This window comes from Rhea americana, unplaced genomic scaffold (assembly GCF_003343005.1).
Source record: "Rhea americana isolate MKP2758 unplaced genomic scaffold, rheAme1 scaffold_111, whole genome shotgun sequence".
Lineage (NCBI taxonomy): Eukaryota > Metazoa > Chordata > Aves > Rheiformes > Rheidae > Rhea > Rhea americana.
Window position 1 is genome coordinate 848,870 of NW_028185162.1, and position 24,193 is coordinate 873,062.

A 24,193-nucleotide genomic window follows, 5' to 3' on the forward strand; every position below is an offset into this window, starting at 1 on the left:
ATCCACTAGCATACACTTCCTCCCTTGAGTAAAATGAACCCTAGTTCTTCCTGCAGCATGCTGAGACATAACCAGCTGCTAGATGCTGCCACGCTTCCATTCCACATCATTCAGTGACAGATACAGTTCACAGAATCACAGAATTGTTGAGGTTGCAAGGGACCTCTGGAGATCATCTAGTCCAACCCCTCCGCTCAAGCAGGGTCACCTAGAGCATGTTAGACAGGATCGTATCCAGGCGGCTTTTGAATATCTCCAAGGGAGGAGACTCCACAACCTCTCTGGGCAACCTGTGCTAGCGCTCTGTCACTCTCACAGGGAAGAAGTTCTTCCTCACGTTCAAGCAGAACTTCCTGTGGTTCAGTTTGTGCCCATTGCCTCTTGCCCTGTCACATGGGACAACTGAAAAGTGTTTGACCCCGTCCCCTTGACACCCTCCCTTCAGGTACTTGTACACATTGATAAGATCCCCCCCCTCAGTCTTCTCTTCCCCAGGCTGAAGAGGCCCAGCTCTCGCAGCCGTTCCTCATAGCGCAGGTGCTCCAGCCCTCTGATCATCTTTGTTGCCCTACGCTGGACTCTCTCCAGTAGCTCCATACCTCTCTTCGGACTGGGGAGCCCAGAACTGGACACAGTAGTCGAGATGAGACCTCACCAGGGCTGAGTAGAGGGGCAGGATCACCTCCCTCGACCTACTGGCAACACGCTTCCTGATGCACCCCAGGAGACCATTGGCTTTCTTGGCCACAGGGGCGCATTGCTGCCTCATGGTCAACTTGCAGTCCACCAGCACTCCCAGGTCCTTCACTGCAGAACTGCTTTCCAGCGCCCCACAGTTTTAACGCTAACTTCATTGCATGAATTTCAAAGTGATATCAAATTCCATGAACTCACCCCCTTGGGGCACTCGGATATATATTAAGTACATGAGTAAAGGAAAAAAAAATTATATGGTCTCTCCAGGACACAGAGAAACCTTTCCTTCACCTTGCACAGAAAGTTTTCCTTTTAGAAAAAAAATAGGACAGTACTAAATCCTCCATTTCTCAAGAGTCATATTTTTTTTTAAATTGCTGTCAGAAAGTCACCTACTCTTTAATTTATGATAATTAACATAGCAGGAGGAGAAAAAGAAAAAAGGACATAGCTTCCATTTCTTTCAGGAAACACTGAAATACAACTACTCAAAAAGAGTTTGGCTTTTCTCCCTCTAACTATATATGAACAGCAAAGGGTTCACATTTGTTAAGCCTCTGCTCATGAAACGTGCATTAATTCCTTAATGGCAGGTGCATCTCAGAGTCAGAACAGCTACCAAGATCAAGAGTCACCTCAACTACAGCACAGAAGCCCACATCTTTTTCAAAGAATGCTTTGGCGAGGTCCCATGAGCCAGGTCTCCCAGCGAACTCGTACCAAAAAGTTGTTTCCCAGAAGCAGAATTAACAATGCCTTGTGTCTTCCTGAGATTGCATTCTCCAAGCTTGTTCAGAGGCAGCTGGTAGATATTCAAAACCTCTTTGCCCCTGTGGATTTTTTCAAAGCTAATGAACTTTAATCTAACATTACAAGGATCCTCTTATTTCCCTGGCTCCAGATTTTCATGAAGCTCCTAGGAGCTTTATGTCTTTGAGAACTATCCTTCTTCAAATGTGGCTGAAATTGGCCAACTGGTTAAAACACTAAGGGAGAGGAGAATAAGGAATAACCTACAGACAGACTGACTCAAAAAGATATCCTCAGTTTAAAAGAAACTGCTTCCATCGCAATTTATTTTTTTCATTTAAYGGATTTGTGGAAGTTCCTTATTTGGGGGACACCAGTCACTTTCTATTCCAAAAGCAACCTTCTGTTTTCAAAATGGTTATATGYATTATACACCTGAAGCGACATATAGTGGCTTTTTCTTCTCCATAAAAAAGCAAATCAGCAGTATTACTTCATCATATCTACAAACATAGAGATGCATGCATTATCTTGTGTCAGGTACAGCTCTCACTTCCATTAGTCAGTGTTATCAGCCTTCTAGTATGGTAAGAGAGCACAGTTCAGGGAAATGAGGTACAGAAAGAGTTACAGGTGAAACCTGGACCTTGCAAAATTTCTTGCAATGATGTTTAATAACCTGAAGTTGCATAGCAGGACAGTAATTCATTACTTTCGGGAGAAATTGTACATAACTCTCTCCTTTTCTCGKGATGTTTTCATGGATGACGTGGAAAACTTGTCAAATCTTCAGAAATAATCAAGGTTGGACACAGGTGCTGAACATAAGGCATTCAGACAAAAATAAAGCAAGCAGTACTCATCTTCCCCTCCCTACCAGCACCTTACTTTTGCACTGCCTCCAAATGCTGATGTATTATCATGTTACTAACAATAATGTCTGAACAGCTGAAGAAATGGGGACAGAAAGAGTATTTAGCTACCAAATTTGTACACAACTTAAAAGCAGAGTTCCCTTTAAAGAAGCGGTCTGTTGAAATCCTGTGAGCATGCTTTCTCACTGAATTGACAGGAAAACCAATTTCATTTAAATTAAAAGGCAATTGAGATCTCAGTCTGAACAGTTTTTGTTCTTCTGAACAGTTCCATGCTCTTTGGCCATGCACTTCAATCACTGGTATTAAAGGTACTTCTTTCAGGACACATGTCAATTCTTTTGATCATTTATTCTTGATTTAGATGTTGAATATAAGATAAAGCATCTCTGGTTTATGTCCATTAGAACGCTGCATAACATAGAAGAGATGAAATGAAAAAGCGGCACCTGCCTTTGAGGCAAAGGAACAAATACGTCTTGCTTGCTCAATGCCCTCTGATTATTGAGGGTAATTTGGAGAAGTATTGCAAAGTGCCTGTGTGGTCAGCAAATTCAGAGTGCATAAAGGTTCAAGAAGTAATTCAAATTCTGAGCACAAAAATCGATGCTCTGAGATAAAGTGATTCTCACTTGAAAAAAGCTCCTTGTAAGGAATTCTGCTGTGGGGGTATACATACTGCAAGGCAAAGAGCAGACTTGAGCTCTAGGGTGCCATGCCCCAAAGCCTTCAATCCTTCTATTCATGACACTGGATGGAATAATGTTGGATTCCAAGTACCCACAAGGAGCTTAAGATACTTGTTGGAAAGCTGGGCTGTAGAGCACCTGCTGAAGGCCGTGCCTATGCCAATCCCTCCACACTGAGTCAACAGAAGTTTCATCTGGATGGAAGTGCAAAACACGTAACAGCATAGATACAGTCCACCACCAAACATGCATTGGCACACATGGATAGGAGGTAAATGTRGACCATGAGGACTCGAGGAGATAGACATGCCAGCTACCACAACATAAAGAAAAACCTTAATTACAAGCAGGCAAATGCTAAGCTAGTGAGAATGCTTTCAAGTCAGTCCAAATGCCACCCAAATACCAACAGATAGTTCTGTGCAGGTCCAAACAGGCACACCAGGTGTTTCCCAGGAGATGCACACTTTACCAGGGTATCCRCAGTATTCCTCACCAACTTCCACACTGGAATGGTTTCCAGATGGGGTCCCAGAAGTCATTTACTCTGTAAGTTATTCCTCACAAAAGTATTGCAGATGTTAGAAATGAAAACAGAAGAAAGTTAATCTCTTCATTAATGTAGAAAGATGTGATTCATGATACATAGAAAGCTTGCATAAATAAATGGCACTGTTCTAGTTCCAATTTGCAATTATGCTTTCAGCTAGAGGTTTTCAAAGCTGCACTGAGAATACAGCATCCAGTTGCCTTATTTATTGTTATTTTAACCAGGTATTGTATGCCTAATTATAACCTTGGCAGATTGCATCTCAGCTTAAATGTTTCGCTACAGGTAATTTTGACTTTTTTTTAAAAAACAACATGGCAGCAGCAGCAAGTGGAAGGGAATCGAGCAAAAAAAAATCCCATTTATGCTGTTCAATTTCTTCCTCTATTTTTGGCCGATCTAGAGACTTAGGCACACAACAAAGCTGTAAACTCATGCTCTGCTCCGTTTGGCACTTTCACTTTCCTGAGGTGAAAGTAGAAACGAAGAAGGCCCAAATAAAAATTGCTTGGGAAGGCAAACAAACCAGTGGTCTGTCTTTATTATTCATGCATTTCTTGGAAAATGAAAAACTGCTCTACATGCTGCTTCTGCTCCCTGTTAGCCATCTGCCCATTACAACAACGGTAATTAATAACGAACAAAAAGTCATACCTAGATCACCTTGAAACTCTTGCTCATACTTCATCAGCCTATTGCCATCACCATTATCTAAATTTTGTAACCCTGAAAAATACACAAAAAAACCAGAACTTCAAGGGCCAAGTCATCTGTGCTAACGTATACATACGTCAGGAAGATTAATCTGCCTGGAAATACTATTATCATCTAAGCTCAAAATACCCCGAGCATGCTTAGAAGGCACCTGGTGATTCTCAGGGAGACTGACGCAATTTTGAGGACCTGTCACAGAGCTAACTGTTCTTTAATAGTTGTATGGAGAACAAAAAAGGTGGGAGAAGTACCTATCATTTATCTGTTGCTTTTTAATACCTCTTTCTCACAGTGCTGCAATGTCATATGAAATCTAAGACATATAGCAAAGAGATAGAAAATTAGCCTCCTATTAATATACAATATCACTGCTAGCAGCCCAGAGGACCATCTTTGCCCATTTAATCACTATGGAAATTGAAATGGAAGAAGATTTACCATCTGTCCTTTTCTCAAGGCAATATTTCAGCCAAGAGAGATTTCTAATTGAAATTATTCTCAAATCCTAATATGCTGTACTTGCTAAGACTGTAAGATACTAACAATTCAGAACAAGTTGTTCCCAAAAGCACTTTTTTTTTCTTCAGCTGCTAAAATACCTGGACCACTCCTCCCCTCAGTTAAGAAACGTGACTTTCATGCCAAATCAAATTTCCATGCATAGGTTTTGATTCTGCTTTCTTCTTCTCATATTGCGCAAACTCTGCGATGACATTTTTACTSTGGGGAATCAAAGCTGCTCTACTCTACGCACACTAAAACTGAACCCAAATACCATGGTTGTTCTTCCTCTGCTCAGGAACAAGAATCAGCAGTTTAATTTTTTGTAAYCATGATTAAAAGAAATACATACATAACACTATCCAATCTTGAACTGATGACTTCAAATTTCCTTTTTTAATTAGCTATATTCYTATCAATTGTCTGCTACAAGTAAGGCAAAGTATAACTTTTAAGAATAACATTGACAAGGTATCCTAGACCAAGAGTAATCTCTTAAAATGCTTCTAAATAACCTGGGATTTCATAGAAAAACATTAATTCATCTTCTTGTAGGTGGGGGGCACATAAACTGTCATTTCCTGTCTCCTGGTGCTCTAAGGGCCTTGAGGAGGACCATGGCGAGATATTGGGAGATAACAGAAGCTGGCCAGCAGGTGTTAGAAATGACAGACATTTGCCAAATGCATGTATACTCCATTTCTGTCCTGCTTTCTCCCTTTTTGCATGATTTCCTAGTTTTATAATATCTTTATTAATGCCACTTTACTAGGGTAGAGAGAGAGTATCCACCTCAGGCAAGCCACCCTAGGACACTGCAAAGAGAGAAGACTGCATAAAACAACCACAGACATAAGGAACCTGCTGTGTGCTGCAGGCATAATCTATTCAGCTAAATTGCACAATAGAGAAGTGGAGAAAAACTGCACAAATTGCTTTGAAAATAAAAGCAAAAGTGTTTCCTAGAGCCATCATCAGGTTTGCTTGTCAGCTAGGATGCCTTATTTTGTGCTCCATTCAAATGCAAAGAAAATGTTTGAAGGAAATCACTAGTAGTGATATTTACACCCTTCCACATGCAGCTGCAGTGAGATTTTTGCTTTGGTGGAGCAACAGTATCAAGAAAATAGTCAAAAATTAATGACAGTCGTATTGCAAGAACTTTTAAAACATATTTGCAAGAGTTTTCTTGACTTGCTATTACAGACTCTCTAATACACCTTAATCTTATGCTTATATGATGTTAAGTATTTATTTTTACAGCAGGTGTTAAGGAAACGGGCCAACTGAGGGGCCAGCTTATGATCTCGAAAAATGGACTGAATGAGGAGGTTAGATGAGAGAAAATAAAGTCATGAGTAACCTTCTGCCCACTTTAGCAAGAAAAGTGGAAGCTCCACATAAGGCCACTGGTAAAGCTCTTTCTGGGGACGCCAGCAGACAWTTGTCTTGTTTTAGCTTCCCCTCTGACGATACCATATAATCTACCTCATCCTGCGGCATTTTAAAGAAACATTTACAGTCTTTAACTTTTGAAGAAGTTGGGTTTAAGAACTGCTGTCTCCTATGAGCTTATTTACCCTTGTGATATTTAGCACTCTYCTTAAAACAGTGACTTACTGCATTTACTGAATTCTGTGAATCTATATTCTTTAAAACCTTTTACTTATGAAGAAAACTGAGCACAAACAACAGGCTTTGAGCCCAGAATACACCTAAATTACACACAAATGTACTTTTTTCCTAGATTCCATGGCAAATTGAAATTAGACTACTCATCCTGTTGCCACAGTTGTGGCAATTATCTGTAGAATATAAGTTTCTAACAGGCCCCATCAGAAATCTTTTTTTTTTAATAAAAATAAAAACAAACAGAACATTGACAGTTCCTAACGCAAAGAGCATGCACAGACATAAGACAACAATGTCACAAGTTGATAGAGACACAAATGAAGGAAGAATTCAAGAAAACAAAGCATCACTTATCACTTCTGATATTCTGACAGGTACTCTATCACTATACACTATTGCACAGTGGTCACCACACTATAGTCTCTTTTTCACTTAACTGATGTTAAACAAGCCTAATAAAATTTTTGGTCTGTTCCTTCACTACCAAAATATGACTGTGGTTACTGGGCCTGTTAGAAGATAATTATTTGCCTGTTTATGTTCGTTTATCTTTCTTATTTGATCAGCAAGGTGTTTCACACTCCAGCTGCTAGTTCCCACCTACCCACCCTGGTCCTTTCCCATTTGCTCCGACTCCCTCGGCCAGCTGCCAAAGCAGTTACTTGCGTGACCATGGTCTAAGGGGAGCAAAAGCATCTGGAAAGGAAAGAAGAGGAAAACAACATGTGTATTTTCGTTTTACCTTCTCCTCCCTGAAGAAAACAATAACTAGCTTTCCTTTGAAGAAAAAATTACCAATGCTGTTGCCTACAAACATTCACATCAACCTGCAGAAATGACCAAGCATGTTATTTCAGCAGAGGCAGGTCCAAACACTAGTCTCCAYTGGTGCAGCTATTACAGACTCATCCCTCTACCTCCCAAAGTGCTTTGAGTTCCATCAATTTTCTCTACAAGTCCTTCCTACCAACTGATATGCTCTGAATTACATCATTAATTTCTCTCAAAGTATATGCATTTAAATGTCATCCATCATAATTTTACTTAAAAGCCCTTTTCTCCTTTTCCTTCTCTCTCTTTTTTCAAGCATCATTCAGGGAAAGCTTCATTTTTTGATACACACTGACATCAGCTGCCAACAAAAGGTGCAAGAGGAAATTAGGTATGCAATTCATTCACAAATTAACTGCACATTCATTTGCAGGAGCACAGTGCTTCACCACACTGGAAGCTGCTTGCTGAACAGCAGGCAGCTGGGGGAGCATCAGTGTTTTTGTGGCAGTTTGAAAATAACGGGAGCAGGTAGATGACGGTATCTTTGTGTCTCTGAGAAGYACCTCTTCTAGTTGCTGCTTACAGTCTCCCAGCACAAAGCAGAGATCATCAACACCATCATTATATTAATAATATTTAGCTAACTTACAGGATCACTGTGAGAACTGATTATTTATTACATGCAAAGAGTTTTTTTAGGTTAGACACAGCCTTACTACGCTAATTGGGAAAGCAGAATCAGAGGAGCTGGGCCTGTTTATCTAGGAGTCTGCAAGGCAGCAGAACAGCCATTCTGGGACAGCGGCAGCTCATGTTTTTCATGTGTTAATGTTCCTCCTCATCCTTCTTCTCTTTGTAGGCCTCCTCCCAACACTATTTATATGGATACAGCAGGGTTACAGAACATGCTGACTACTGCAATAGGATCCACTGTCACAAACCTTAGGACTCGGCTATAAAGTAAAGAGAAATACCTCATGGCAGTGCCTGAAACCTCACTTGAGCTCTCTATTCCTTCTTCTACTTATTTTTTGTCATAAGAGGGGGAAAAAAAAAAGTCAAATCTTGATCTCAGTTGCACTGTACAACTCCTCTGCATTCACACTAACATGAACAGACCTCAGTCCAGCTATTTTCTTACAAACTCTTCCCATTACTCAACTTTGATGGAGATATGAATATCATTTACTCTAGAACTTTTTCAACCCTAAATAAACATTCCTCCTTCACAATCAAAGATTTTTTTTATATCAACCCACTACTACTAACTCGTAGCTCATTTGAAAAATAAATGGTTGCTGCCTATCAATTAAAGCATTTTCTTTAAATTCTCCCCCCCTAAGAGGATGTGCTTTTGCATTCTTGCTATACAGAACTGCACTGCAGCATTGCTACCGCCCCACATATGCTCTCTGCAAACTGCTTGGGTCCAGCCTTCTTCAGCTCCGTATTAACAACAAAGAATCCCACTGATTTGTTCGCCAGCACAAACAACAGTGATCAGCTCTATTGGYTGAGGTCTGCCAAAAGCAGAGAGATCCCTAKYACACGCAACGAAAGACCAGTGAAASACCTGGCACAAATAAACATGGCGCAGATGATCCGTGTCCTCCTGACAGTCATTTCTGTTAAGCATCTGTACAGAACACGGCACAGTAGTCCTTAACCAAAATTCCCAACTGTAAATGGAAGTAATATATAATTAGTGTATAGCCTAAAAATCTCTTCYTAGGCATTTCAGATTTGTTAAAAAACATCCATAGCTATTTGGAAAAGTATCAAAAATCMTTTTCAGAATTGGACAGAAATCTCAAAATATCTGGAATTTAAAGTATCTTTGTACATGGTGATTTTAACATAAAATTCCATTAATTGGCATGAAATTTACTTAGAGCAAACGTCTCAGGTTTTCCCACAGTAATTCTTGATCTTACACTTTGAAATGTCCAAAAATAGAGCAGCCCAATTCTCTGGCGCGCACTTGTGTTGGATGGTTACACTGCTGCCTAAGACTCAGACTTCTCTCGACAGCCAGCCAGCATCCCCTGTGCCTTCTGCACACACGCAGCATGCGCCTTCTCCACCCTGGTCATCACCACCTCCTCCTCAGAGCTGCTCAGCCCTCTCAGAGTGGTAAGAGTCTCCATCTAGATTAAACACAAAAAAAAGACCATGCTGAGGAGTCTAAAACACTCCAAATTCCAACTCAGAAAGAGGGAGCTGCCAGTGGCCAGTATTACTAAGGGCAAAATTACAGCATGTGGGAATTACAGATCTGCAGACAAACCAGCAATCTGTGAGGAATTCAAGCCACCAGGAGCAACAAATTAGGACCACAATGCTAACAAAATTAGACACAGTCTCCTTTTAACCTCATCTCTATTTTTAATTTTTTTTAAGGTTTTCTATTTGTTTGTTGTGTTGTTAAAGTTTCCATGAAATTGGGCTGAGCGCAACTGTTTAGGAACAAAATTTCCCCATAATTTACTCTCATTACCCTAGGCTGTGTGAAATTATGCCCATGTGTGTGCAAGGAGGTTTCTCTCAGCAACTTTAACAAGCAATGGAATTGTACAGCAGAGAGAAAACTCAGTAGGCAACATGAAAATCTCCATAATCTTTGCAAATGTGCCACTTGAGAGAAGGATGTCAAGCTGGGGGATTTTCTAAAGTTTCCTTGCATGCCTGGGTGTTATCTCAGGTGAGGACATTGCTAAAGCCAAAAAGCAACTCTTTCCTAGTGTGACTCTTGCTCATCTAAATCTCAATAGATTAAAACGTGGGGGGGGGGGGGGGGGGGAAATACAAAAACAAAAAAGCCAATCTCTTCCCCCCTCCCCAAGTCATAACAGCATATGTAAAGCCCTGCCTGTTAATTTTGATAATTACTCTAACAGTCCCATCCGAGCACTGCCTCTCAGCTCTTTTCTCCAAAGGAGAAATCAAAACCTGAAGGAGAAAGAGGAAACGGCTCATCTGCTGAATACAATGTTCGGAAACGTGAGGTGAACATTCCTCACCAAAGTGAGATGAAYGTTCCCACCCGAGCTCAAAGAAAGGGTTCATACTTCATATATTTTCCATTGTTCATGCTTGCTTGTACATAAGTAACTACATTTAGCAATCGCCAATATGGAATGTTGAGCAGCTAAAGAGAGTGATATTTTTAAACAGTGCAGTAACAGAAACAAGGTGTGCTGCACTCTGGTTCTACCAATATATTGCAATTCTGACCCCACTAGCCCCCTTCCATGAGCATAGTCACCTCTAACACCCACCAGTGAGACGTGCAACATCCACCACCAAAATGAAAGCATCATATGCAAGTTATCCAGAACAAGGGGGCTGCAGCAGTGAACCCCAARGGAAACCAGGTGTCATAGTATGCTCTGCAGCTTAGAAAGCTCCACTGCACAATGCTGTGTCAAGGATTTTCAATGATGAAAAGAGAATGGATASAAAGTCTGCACCAAACATTAGGATTCTGGATTGAAACAAAGAAATGCTTTGACATGAAGGACACTTAAATGAGATGGCTTCATCACATAAGGAAATAYCTGTAGGTACTAATGAAGGCAACAGTATCAAACTTCTGTGATGAAAAAGTGTTTGTTGGTTTGAATCCAAGGGGTTCATCAGTGCCAACACGACRGGAGGACTTGTGCAGAGCAGGCAGGCCCGGCAAGTCTCACACGCCAGTGGCCGTTTCACACTCGCGTGCTGCTGCACCTTGCTGCTGCTCACCAAGTGCAGCTGCTAAGGCAGGTGTGTCTGGCACACAGGGCCCCGCGCGGAGGAAAGGCAGCAGCCCTGCGCTCTGTAGAAGGCACATTGCCCAAGAGAGCTGAATAAAAACATCAGGAGAGGCTTTTACCAACCTATGATAGATTTCAAACAGAAATCTGCAGTGCTCCACAAGTGACTGCTACTGTCTCAAATGACCCAGCATCCTTGCACAGCTGTCACTTGATGCTGACTGCTGGTGACTGGCGTTGCTGCCTTTCTTTATGTATTTAACAGAAAGCTCATAACGCTGCCCTTTCTAGCTTCCATTACATCCACTGAAAAATGAGACCCTGTAAAAATATAATGTAGACTGTTTATGGACAAAGACAAGACTAGCAAGGAAATAAGTGTTCTTAAAACTATTAATTGAAATAGAAGGAACAGCGAATATTTATCAGCGCAGATTGCTGGCACACAAGGTCAGATCAGTAGCCAGCAGTGGCAGGTGCAAAGGATGAAATCTGTGTGCGGATTCTGGAGGGACAGCTTCCTAACAGAGCAGCTCTTCTCCGCTGGGGCTTGCACCACTGCTTAATTTGATTACACACATGTGAGAGTCTGGGAGAGGGAGAGAAGGAAAGAAAGAGTATGGACCCTCTAAGCTCAACTTAAAGGGGCACACGCAGCTGCATTTGCGGCAGYAGGGGTTCTGAACAGTGGTCCATAGCAAAATTATAGGGGTATCAGACAGCTGACATGGCACGATCATTTGGTAGGCAAAAAATTACTTGCTTTCCTCTCAGCAAACCACATGCTGCATAGCAATTTTGACTGCAGTTTTGACTATCCTAGATTTAAAGGGAAACAAATCTTTTGAAAGAAATACACCACAGAGCAAGAGCCTGGAAGCCGTGTGAACAGGGCAGCGCAGGCACACACCCCCACGCACACTTTCCAGTGTTACGCTCTCAGCCTGCTAACAAGTCCGCGTTTGCCATCGGTCCTCATAGCTGTCTCGTGGGGAACACTTAAAAGCCTGGCTCCTAAAGATGCTGCTACACTATAACATTCACTATTTGTAGTTACACATTAACCTTTACCAGTCTAAGCACAAGCAGAGCTCAAACAGCTATGCCTGCTACAGTAATTTGTAACAGCAGGCCTTAATGAACTGCCATGAAGCACTAACTGCATCTCCTCAACTAGAAGAGCTCACAGCACGCTCTCGCCTGCCTCTAGCCCCAAATTCCTACAGAGGCAACCTCGGGCTGTTTCTCTGAGGCAAATCAGTTCAGTCACTACTACATCCCGAATTTAAAACAATAAAATAAAAAGTTCAGTCTAGGATCAACCTCTCCAGATTAAACCCAAGAATATCTCTAAAGAAGAAAATTGCTCTTTTCAAGGTATTTAGGTATATATATGTTTAAACCTACCTTAAAATTGTCAAGACACTGCCTACCGGAGTCTAAATTATACTTTCAAAATTATATGCATTAATATTTAAAGTATATAATTATAAAGGAGCAGATATATTTTAAAACCATCATACTTACAAGCGTGTTCTCTTAAATAGAAACTTCTTCCATGACTGTAATGTCTATTTTTTAGGCCTCTTGCCTTTTAAGTCTCAACACTAGCAGAGGCAACTGGAGTCAGCATATTTGACTGTAAGCTGCAAACATAGCGATGTTCTTCTGTATGATGTCAATAGTACTGATAAAATGAGAAAGCAAACCATATTCACATGGAGTAGAAAAAAGCTGAAAACAATGCTGGAACTGTGCTACTAACAAGTTTTCTTCATATCAGTTTAATTTAAGTCTTCTAACTCGTAATATCCACATCACAACTGATCCTACCTGCTGTTTTCCTGGCAGTCTCTACATAGAGACAAGAGGCTGAATGTCCATGACTACCCAGACACAGAGACTTCCACTGCCGAGCTAGTTCTGTAGGCACAAGGGTCTTACTACAGACCGCAATCACATAAGAAATCTCTCACACTCAGGATTGAAATAGCTTGTAATCCCATTGCACAAGCCATCCAGTGAATAAAAACAAGTATCTTCAGGTTCTAAGTCCAGTAACTGCTAAAGGGTGCAGACTATATTTTGTATTCACAAAAAAAAAAAAAAAAAAAAGTGAAGAGAGAAATAATGGAGCTTGAGCAACTATTTAACTCAAGAAGGATAAATCCTGATTCAGATTGTATTTGTTCTCCTTATGGATAGGAACCTCTACTCTATCTCAATCTAATATGTAATATTATTCAAGAAACTTTATTCTAATATTGGCTCTACTGCTAATTAATTTTTGATAAGTAAAATGGCCTTCAATGATGCAAGTAATTGAAATGTACCCTTGTGAGGCAGTGTAAACTTGCAATGACATACAGAGTTTGACATTTATACCATTATATATTTTTGAACATAGTTAGAGTACAGAAGCATTACAGTTTATGGGTCTTTTCCAAATGAAAAGAACAATTTTCACAAAAGCAGTGAAACACCAGACAAAAGTGATTTACCTTTCTTCAGCTATTGTTAGAATCGCTCTTAAGCCACAGTTCAAAGAGCTGACTGTTTTGGTAGCTTTGTAATGACTTAAAATATACCAACTGCATCATGAATAGCTGCCAAAAACAGACCTTAATTTCACATGCATCTTAGCGCACACTTTCCTTAACTTTATCCGTATTTATTTGGAAAGTGTTTTGCCACCTAAGTATTGTACTGAAGCACAGTATGAGAGAGTAAGAACCCCTGGAAAGGCATACAATGACTCAAAAGATGTGTTTTCAGTAGAAACAAGCTCTAAGAAGCACAGCTGTTAGCCCTGGACTGCATCTGTAACTTCTGAGACACACAGATTTATCTGATCAAGAATCATGTCCCATTTCTCCAGCAGCCTCAATCCTCGTGACTTGGAATATGACTCAAAATTTATTTCAGTAAGAAATGAAAGGTCTAACCAATTCCACGAGAGATCACATTTAAAATAGTGTCTAGCTTCCAAAACTAGTCCCATAGTTAAAGCCTACAAAACAGCTGCAGGTGATATATACTTATACTAGCTGAAATTTGCCAGCAAGTAAAATGGGTGATTATGGTTACCTAAAAATATGTTTTGTGAAAGAAATAGCAAGTGACCCTAAAYTGTAGTGCTGCTACCAAGACACTGCTATAATGAAGAAATAGGCAAGAGAAATAAACTAATTTATTTTATTATTTTTTCATTACTTCTGTACAGTTCAAAATACTCCATGGAGCTGGCAAGCATACAGCGCTAAGTGCTAGGAAACTGTTACAAAGTGCTTATAAGCACCCGGCATGTGCATAAATATAAAAAGTAGATTAAATGAACAAAGGCATAGATGAAATTAAGTTGGTTGTTCCCTTAACAGCTAAAAAAATGCTGCTGGGAAGGAAAGAGGGGAGTAAAAGGCAAGAAGATACAGTCACTCTGTGGAGTACTAGCGGGCAAGCATACAATCCTTAGCCAGAATTATCACCCAGCACACTCACATTCTGACTAGTGACTCAAGATTTTCTTTACTGGGGATTGTGTAATTGTTTATGCAATTTGTATGCAAACAGAGATTAAAGAAACATCAAGATTCATCTCATCTGAGAGGAAAACTTTCCTTTGCATTAATACTGCTTGGAAAGAACACACACACACACACACACTTTAATATCTCAAGCACCACAGCTTAATATTGAGCATCAGCAGCTCTGGAATCTCAACGCATTATTATTATGGTGAAAACAAACAGCTATAAACACATAACTTATTATCTTCCGTATTTTTTATAGCAAAAACATCATAGATCAGTGTTTGCACTTCCAAGCCCTCTTCCTTGAGTGTCCTATTGGTATTTCTGGTATTGGGACAAAAGCACCTTCAGGCTACAAGATTCTTAAAAATTGCAGAGATGTCATCTCTCATCCCCTGATATTATCGCAATACACTGCTTCTGTCCCCCTTTTCCCTTCCCCATCAAGAAGGGGCTAACATTTCCAAGACTGAGCTATCAGGAACTCTCCGTTCTAATCAGAGCATTGCAGCTGTCAGTCACCAGTGGCCCTTGGGGGCATTTGTTCCTGCATATGTAAAGATTGTTATCCTTAAGGTTAGTCAGCATTTCTGGCTGCTAGGAGAAACAGCAAGACTACCATAAACATTTTAACATTAGTATAGCTGCAGCTGTATTTGAATTCTAATAGCTTAGTACACACACACACACAAGACTCTTTAGGAGCCACATTAGGGCATTAGGAAAAAATACAGAAGTCATYTTTCCTTACATTTATTGCATAGTTCATTTCCTAACTTACACAGCTAACATTTACTAATAGCAGTGCAATTCTTTACTAATTATTGTTTAACACTGATAATATGCTTGGAGCTGCATAAAATTGATCCCTGACCCAAGCTGCTTAAACAGTCCCAATTCAGTGTTCCAAAACCAACATTTCTTACAAAAAACTCCACAATTATTAAAGCTTGGTTAACAGTACAGCTCATGTCACATCAAGTTATTTAACTTGCGCTGTTGAGGCCAGCCAAGCTGCAGTGTGTCTAGCTGGAATACAACTTACCAGCACAAGCCTGTTTGAGAAAACCACCCAGCAACACTACTAGCAATGTAAAAAGGCGAATCTAGTATCTGTTGGGTGATCTCAGCATCAATATGCAGGAAATCAATATCTTGTTACTCTCATATTTTCAAATTAAATGTCTCACTGAAAAGTACACAGTAAGAGCACACAGCTGTTTGCAGAYTTCCAAACCTGCACACCTGGTAGCACAACTTTGCTAAAGCAGCTATATATGCCAGCATACATACAAAACATGTAAAGACATCACTACAACAYGGGCACAAATTATGAAATAAATATGTGGCTGACAAAAGGAAATGAAAATTRTAGATCAAGGATGGGGTAAGACCCTTTCTTCACATCTGCATTGCTTTATTGCTTCTCTTTCCCAGAGGATCATTTCTCTGAAGTGAAAGTACATAGGGAAAGCAGATCATCAAATGATAGGGCAGCCATCTGAATCAAACCTAACTTTCAGACAAGTTTAATTTATGCCTTGCAGTTTTCATGCAAACAGGAGTCCTGTTGGTTCTGTCATTTCACCTACTCTTGTTTTTTTACATGTTGCCAAGAACACAGGGCTCATGTTCGAAGGTAGTATCAACAGGACACCGACAGGAATAAAAGAAAATGGGAAACTATGAAACAAATAATTGTGTTCTATTATTTACATAATTATTGGTAGAAGCCTGAACAAGGAGTAAAATAAATTACAGCACTTTTGGTTCAACAAAGTCCTTAAAAAAAAAAAAATCTTCATCACATGCCAAGGCTAAAAGGATTTTCATTCCACCATGCGCTTCTCTCATTCCACCAGCTAAGCTCCAAGCTGCTACTGCAGCTATTTGTTATTCCCTGTCTAACCTTGATCTTTTCCCTCTGCTGTTCTGTTCAGCCACTGCAGTTGCTGGCCACCAGCAGAAGCACAGGAAAAGTATTTACAAAAACCAGCAGGAGACAATAGTGTTCAGCAAAAACGTAAGTCTGGTACGTTCGTACTGCTGAAGGCTGAACTGAGGTCTGSCAAGGCATAAAGCTGAACGTGATCTCAAGTTTTTCTTCTGCATTCCTCTCCCTTCWTTTAAAATTGTTTTACAATTATAGTTTTGGTAGAAGATTAACAATTCTGGAGAGGGATGACTGATATTTATGCCCTTAAAAAAACACACAAAGCACTAAATGGGTGAAAGCAGCAATGCTGCCCTCGCACCATGCCTCACTGATGCCTTGAAGGATCAGCTTGACAGAAGAAMTCAGCGGTTCTGTCTGTCATTTCATATTTTGAGAGATAACATGACAGTTCCCCAGCCATAGGTTAGGTAGTGGCTTTTTTTGAAGCACACAGTATCACGAGAAGCATCATGAAAGAGACCAGCACAGAGTCCAGAATAAATCTGAGAGTCCTCCAAAGGAAACTTTCAGCCACTCCTGACTGGAAAYAGGACCAGGAAGAGGTGAAGGATTTTACATCCCATTAGTCATCTAGCATCCCTTAGATTCTCACTTTCCTGGCTATTTATACTGCTGCAAGAAGCATGGAAACTAGTGTTCCCTTTCTTTCACTTCCTCTCCCTGAAATTCTAGAGAAATAGCCAGGTTATACAAGGCAGAAACATCCACAAAACAACAATGAAAACAGATGTGTCACCCAAAAAAAGTATGAAATGCCTATTGTGTGTGCCAGTTTGAAGTAGYCACTCTATGAATAGCACGGTGAACTATTTTAATAGTGCAAAGCTCAAAGGGAGGTTCCACTAAAACTCAGAACTAAGATTTGGGGGTATTTGTCTTGGTAATTTTTGTTTCTTGGCTTTCTGTTTGACTTTTTTTTTTTTTTTTGATTCTGCCTTCACTTATCTCTGATTTACCTTTTGACTTTTAGACCAATAATTTCAGATCAGTTCTCCAAGAACACAATTTTCAAGAGAGMCAAGCAAGTTCAGTATCCAAATTTCTCTGAAAATCAGCAGGAGTTGGATGCCTCTCTTTGGGCTCTCAGCCCAAATACATTCTGCTCAACTCTCATTAACTTCCATGGTACCTTAGGCATTTCACAGGTCCTYCACAGACCTGAGTTTTAGCACAGGTTATATTTTCTGTAACAATCATCACCCTACAGCCACTGTGTCAAATTCTAGAAAATTCTTAGACAGACATGTGATCCTCCATTGCCCATTTCTGAAGGACAACTTCATGCTTTCTCCCATGATGCTGCTCATGCTTGGTAGATGCTCTCCGTAAACACATGGTAAAAGATACCACTGTCTTCCTTGAAAATCTTCATTCAGTCTTTGGTTGTGCTGCCTACCAAATAGGTCATATAAGCTAATTTGCTGGAGCTAGGGTCTGTCACACTAATATTGGATCTTGTGTTCTCAGACTGCCTCATCTGTCAGCCTACAGCTGTCTGACATCCCTCGATACACCTAGATTCAAAGGAACCTAGACTCACCACCTCCTTCAACTGAAGCTGCACTACGAGGTCCTGATCTGCAAGACTAATAGAGCAATGATGAGGCAATCAGCTCAACAGAAATTCTGAYCTCTGAATTTCCTCATTGCTGTCTTTGAAATAACATTATGATTTTCCACTGAATGTCCARAATCTGTAAACTGAACCTTTATCAACAGTTATGAAGTACCTCAAAGTCCTCTTAAAATTTCCAAGAAATATTAAGATCTCACTTACATGTTGAGAACAGATTTATCGTTCAGCAAATGCAGGCAGTGCACACTTCTAACACAATGCTCCTAAACAGGGCAAACTGCTCCTAGGACTGCTACCTGGTGTGCAGTTTAGTTGCTTCTAGGATACAGTCTACCGGAAGCCATAAGGAATACATGCATAATATATTTGGGACAAATAAAAACAAGTTGACTGATGAAATTCAACCCTGTTATAGCTTGGCATGCTGTTTAAAAAAATAATCCTGAAGGAATGATTACAAAATTCTTACACTTTTCAGCATAGAAGCTTTACGACATGGCTTCTAGTATTGACAKTCTCAGAGATCCAGGGATTAATCACATTATCACACTATTGAGAATACACTCAATATTTACAAGGACATGAACTCCATATAATGAAGGCCATATTCAGACTGTGATGACTTGGATKTTTTGGGGATAAAATTAACCAACATGCGTGAAAGAGGATCTCAGAGTCAAACAGGAAAAGTAATAATAAAGATAGTTACTATCTGGCAAACTATCTCACAAAGAAAAAACCCACTATGATTAAGCATAATAGGCCTTCACTTGAAATATAAATTTCTCTGGATCAAACAGGCAAATAGAGGAAAAAACATCACTGGAGAACTAGATGATACCACATAGTCCTTGTAATCACACTACAGAGTGCTTTCTATTGCATGTTTGTGAAATATGTGACTTCTTCTAGCTTTTGCTCATAGGTGTTACTAGCTCAAAATTTGAGAAACACTGCACTATCTCTCAAGGCTGCTCAGGGAGGTTGTGGAGTCTCCTTCTCTGGAGATCTTCAAGGCCCACCTGGATGCAACCCTGTCTAACATGCGCCCTGCTGAGCAGGGAGGTTGGACTAGATGATCTCTGAAGGTCCCTTCCAACCTTACTGATTCTGTGATTCTGTGATTGTTGTCCATTTGCAAATCCTCACTGTGATAACAACATGCCTTACATGAGCATGATATGCTGTCTAAAATAAGTTTGGTCAATAGTTTCTTCTAATGTTTTCAAAATTGTTCTCCTTCCACAGTTGAGTCCTAAAGTAATAGTAAGATTGAGATTAGCTCAACAAGAGATGAAAAATTAAGAGCTTGCCCTGCCACTTAATGGTTTCCTCCCTCAAACTAYAAGCACTGAGCATAGTCTCATTAATATTGGGATAAGAGAGTCTCTTTACAGCATTACATATTTTAGCTCCTAGGTTGAATGAAGATCATTCAGTATGAAATATGCTTATAAGGTAACATATTACTATCACAAATGTGAACTCAGAAGTAATAAAAGGCAGTCTCAGCTTAACTCGAGTGTCTTTACATTTAAGAATTTAACATTGAACCTATCCCAACCCTTCAGTTAAAGCTTGTGCTACGTRGTTTAAAACTTGACATTCAACTTTCAATAATCATTTGCATTTAAATATCTTCAAAGAATGGTATTTGCAACTGTGTTGCAATAAGAGGCTAATTAACACAAATACGGTTATTAGCAAGCTACAGACATTTACAAGACAAAAATAGCAGACCAAAAGSTATGGCTTACTTTGTGTCACAGAGACACAGAACCTCAAGGATGAACTAATACCAGGCAAGACTCTGCCACTAGCTATATTACTATGGGCAAGTCACTGACACTCCGCAACTCTGTTTCCCCTTCTGTAGTGGGACTGTAAGACTAGTTTACTTCACTCGGTAGTTCTCCAGCTTAATTAAATCATTACCTTTAAATTAAAGGCACTACAGAAATGCCAGAAAGTAGCATCTAAATTAGAAGGTGGAGGTGACACCCTAATGAAGCAAGACYATTTTCATTGCCAACAGCAGGCACAGTAAAAGGTCATTCATGGCATAATTGTGAAACCACATTCCAAGCTTCTGAAGGTAAGATGACTTTTCCCAAAACTTCATTGAGGAACAGGTTATGTCCCAGCATTRCTAGACGGCTGGAATGCTGTTCTGTAGTTTCACAGGTGATCTATAATGGCTTCATTAGTTYTCCCATTTCCTTACTCTTTCCTTTCCTAATAGAAGCAAAATATCACAGCTTTTGAAAGAATGCTTTTTCCACAAGCAATTGTTTTCAGTATGATCAAAGACCCATTAAGAAAATTTCAGAGGATCATTCTCCTTCAAGACAGTAATGTTCAGCACAGGGTTTTCAACCCTTTCTTCAGAAGAGCCACAGCAGATGCACTCCACCTTTTGTTTGGGATAGCTTCTCTCAAATATCATTATATTCTGGCATACCCCATATAAACTGGGAATTTCCAGCATTGAGTAAACATAAAGATACTACTGAAAGTTCCACCGTTACTACACAGGCTTTTTATTTTGAAACTATTGGGAAAATATTTATTCTCAAACTGCGGGAAACAGGCCACTCTGCCCCCTTTGCAGGGGCCTCATTCCATCCGGATTCCCCAAAGCATTGTAACTTAGTCTCAGGTATGAAGCTGTATATGCCCTGTAAAATCCGAAACGGCACTGAACTTCTATCATGCAATGTCCCAAATACTGAAAGACACATCTCATCCTAAACTCGTTTCATCCATCCTGAGGATTCATTGAAACCCAAACCAGGGAAATAGGCAGCTACTTCCTCATTTGTTGCACTCGAAAAAGATACCCAAGAATGACGCATTCTACATAGTTTCCTCATATCCAGAGGTAGGAGTGTAAACACCAACAAATATCGCATTTGTTGTTTGGAATATCTTTTAGCAATGAGGAGCAAGATGTATTATAGGAGAGGTCAGCCTGGAGTTTTCCTTCTATTATATAAGATCTCCTTGCATTGACTAGATGCGTATTATCTAACTTCTGTGTACTTATGTTAAAAAATTATGAAAACTGCTCAGGGGATTACATTTGCAAAGAATTCCGTATCTTCTTTTCTACCAATTAAACACAACTTTGCTTTAAAAACACACATTGGTGACCAGGAATGGTTGCAGTAAGTTTTAAAATAAGACCTGACAGATGGTCTGTAGAATAGTACCCATACAACTATGTTGCCTATTTGCTTATGTCTGTCTGTCAGCTGCCTACTAATCACCTTTGAGATCATTGATCCGTTTTGACTAAATTTGACAGCAAGAAGAGCTCCCAAAGCTCCCAATACTTTCATTAAAAAAAAAAGAAGAAGAAGAAGGAGAAAAAAAGTGAGGCAGAGAGACTCCTGTAAGACAAGAGGAGAAAGGTTAATGACAAAGGTCAACTTTTATTTGACGTCAGAGAACCTACACGAGGGATCACCCTAGAGACACAAATCCCTAGGAACCAATTTCCATTGGTCCCCACTGCTCTTTGAACACTTGTTTTGAGCAGCAAGAGAATAGCTGAAGCCAGAAATTAATTCTAGTTCTCACAACAGTTCATTGGCCTAGGTAAATCATAACTTTAGACTCCACTTCCCCTGCCATAATGTGGCTAATGTTAAACTCCCTTATTACGTTGCTCCAACAATTCATATTTGCAAAGCACTTTGAAGGTCTGAAGAGCTGTATTCTCTAATTATTACCAGTCTTGTGACATGAAGTGAATATTCAAATGCTAGCCTGATTCATACATAAGCGCACATCACATAAGCATGCACTGAAACTCAAAATATAAAAGTAAAGATTGCTTTTAAAGAACACTTTTTAAAAGTCAGTTTTGAGCCCAGCAGTCACAGCATTTTTATTACAGAGCTGTCTCTTTTATCAGATTAGATTTAAATTATTCCATGTTTTGGATTTGAACTTCATAAGACATCAGTTTGAAAAATAAATACTGACTGACAGAACACAAAAATATTATGCAAAATTCAACTCCCCTCTACCTGCCACAGAGGAAAGTTTGTTATCTTAAACATCTGATACCAAACAAAGCTAACAGATAAGTTTCACAGGGCAATTACCGGCCACACCAAAACCAGACTTTCTCCTAGAAATATCAGCAATCACAATCTGGGACTAACGATACCACACTACAGTAGGCAGGTGTCTGTATCCTCTCTTTAGTCAGAACTTTCCAGCCTTCCCACAAAGGAAGATAATTCTTCCTTCCCTTGCCAGAGCATCCCATGCCTTCTGCTTTTGTAGGCAGAAAAATTAGATGACGTGCCTCCTTGCTGAAACTACTGTGGCAAAGGGGTAAACAAAATCATGATTTCTTTTATGTATAAAAAACATTGAGTGTACATGGGGGGGGGAAGGAATAGTTTCTTGCAAAAGAAGCCTTCTGTGTATTAGAGAAATATAGTTCTTCGTGGTCACTCTCTATTCCGAACAGATTCCTATCTGAGGGTGCAGGAGCAAACTACAATATCATTCAGTCCCTATGTTTTCAAGCGTTCTCCCAAAGCATGCTTAGCATCAAATGAATACTCAATATCTCCCAAGACTTGGCCTTTACATTTCCTTAGAGAACATGCGCTGTCTAAAAATAATAAAAACGCCACAGCAACTGTGGTAGCTGAATTTTCTTCCTAATCCTCCCCGCATCTTTATCTTAAACAAAATAAAAACAACCTGGCCAACTTATTCTGACAAGTGACTAGATCTACACCCCTTGCACACCTTTATTACCCTACAAACATATTATTTTGATATAGTATAAACATACATGCTGATTTGCTTAATATTGTGTTTAATCCTAGAGATTAAAATAACTATATACATAGTGCAAAAGTTATACAGGCACAAAGTCCACTTACAAACTCTGAAGATAGAATTATCTGTATTACCAAACAGAGAATATGTATTATTTTTAATTACATAAGATAGTTAAATATCAACAAGCCTACTTCATTCCTAATTAGCAAAAGTTCAATAATCATTTTCCTCCCTGCTGTTACTGCCTGACAAGAATAAATGAGGAGTCCCCTCCAGGGACTGTACAGTAAGCATCCTAACACGCATTTGTTTCAAAACCAAGCTTCCCAGTAGTACTAATCACTGAGGTACACAGTGCCTTCCGTGCAATACAGCTGGCGAAGTGTATCTGTCGGGGGTACGCAATTTTAAAACGTTTATCTCAAAAAAATAGACACTTTGCAAAGTGCACTGCGGCTGCCTCGCTGCTGCTTCTGCGTATCGGCCCGCCACCAGCCAGCGCGAACTATCAGGCAGCTCTGCCGGCACCTACTCGAGAGCTCTGCAGAGGAGGGACCCTCCTTGGTGGAGGGCTCAAGGACAGCCTGGCTTCCCAGGGCGCAGGGGCTCGCAGAAACAAAGCGGGGCTGACCGCCTTCCGCGCGGGCTTCCTCCAGAGGCACGGCAGCGAGCGCAGCCCCTCCGCCGCGCACTGCGCTCGCCCGGCAGCGGCCGCACCTGCCACCCGCGGCGGTCACGCTGCTCGGGATCAATACCGCTTCTCCCACCAGACCTCGGAACCGCACGAAGTCCCCCCGCGTCTGCGCCCGGCACCAGCCCTCCCCGGAAAGGAGGACATTTGCTCCCCCACCAAGCCTGGAAAAACAAAGGACGCCGCTTTTATTATTATTATTATTACTATTATTTGCGGTAAAATTAAGACAAACCGGAGAACAATCCTCGAGGGGCGCTGGCGGCAGCCGGCCGCCCCCTCGCCTCGCCCCGGCTGCGGCGCAGCGGCCCGCCGCGCCGCCCTCACCTGCCACCGTGTACCGGTCCAGGTAGTTGAGCACGTTGCCCACGCTGAGGATGCCCGCGGCCGCCACGCGGGCCCGGCCCAGGCTCGGCGCCTTGTGGCGGGCGGCCGGGCGCTCGGGGATCTTGGCGACCGCCGGCGGGTTCATGCGGCCCGACAGGGTCTGCACCTCGCCCTCGGCGCCGCGGCCGCAGCAGCCCCGCTCGCCGTCTTCCTCCTCCTCCTCGTCGCCGGCTCGGAGCCGCCCGCCGCAGCCCGGGCTGCTGCCGGAGGAGCCGTCGCTTTCCAGGCACATCATGGGCGGCGGGAGGCAACCGCGGCGCGCAGGAGCCCGCGCGGAGTGGCGGCGGAGCGCGCTCAGCGCCGCATC

At 41.0% G+C, this 24,193-nt stretch overlaps 1 protein-coding gene across 4 annotated transcripts in view; it reads right to left on the bottom strand.

The window, feature by feature from the left end:
- Positions 1–24,133, bottom strand: part of LOC146600908 (sphingosine-1-phosphate transporter SPNS2-like) — a 141,293-nt gene extending 117,160 nt beyond the window's left edge. For all 4 annotated transcript variants that reach the window (XR_014897052.1, XR_014897051.1, XM_085315037.1 and 1 more), the window contains exon 1: positions 23,827–24,133. Coding sequence is in view for 2 of the 4 variants with exons in the window: in XM_085315037.1 (XP_085171163.1) it covers positions 23,827–24,121 (295 nt within the window). In the remaining 2 variants the exon portion in view is untranslated. The remainder of the gene's footprint in view (positions 1–23,826) is intronic.
- Between the last annotated feature and the right edge of the window lie 60 nt (positions 24,134–24,193).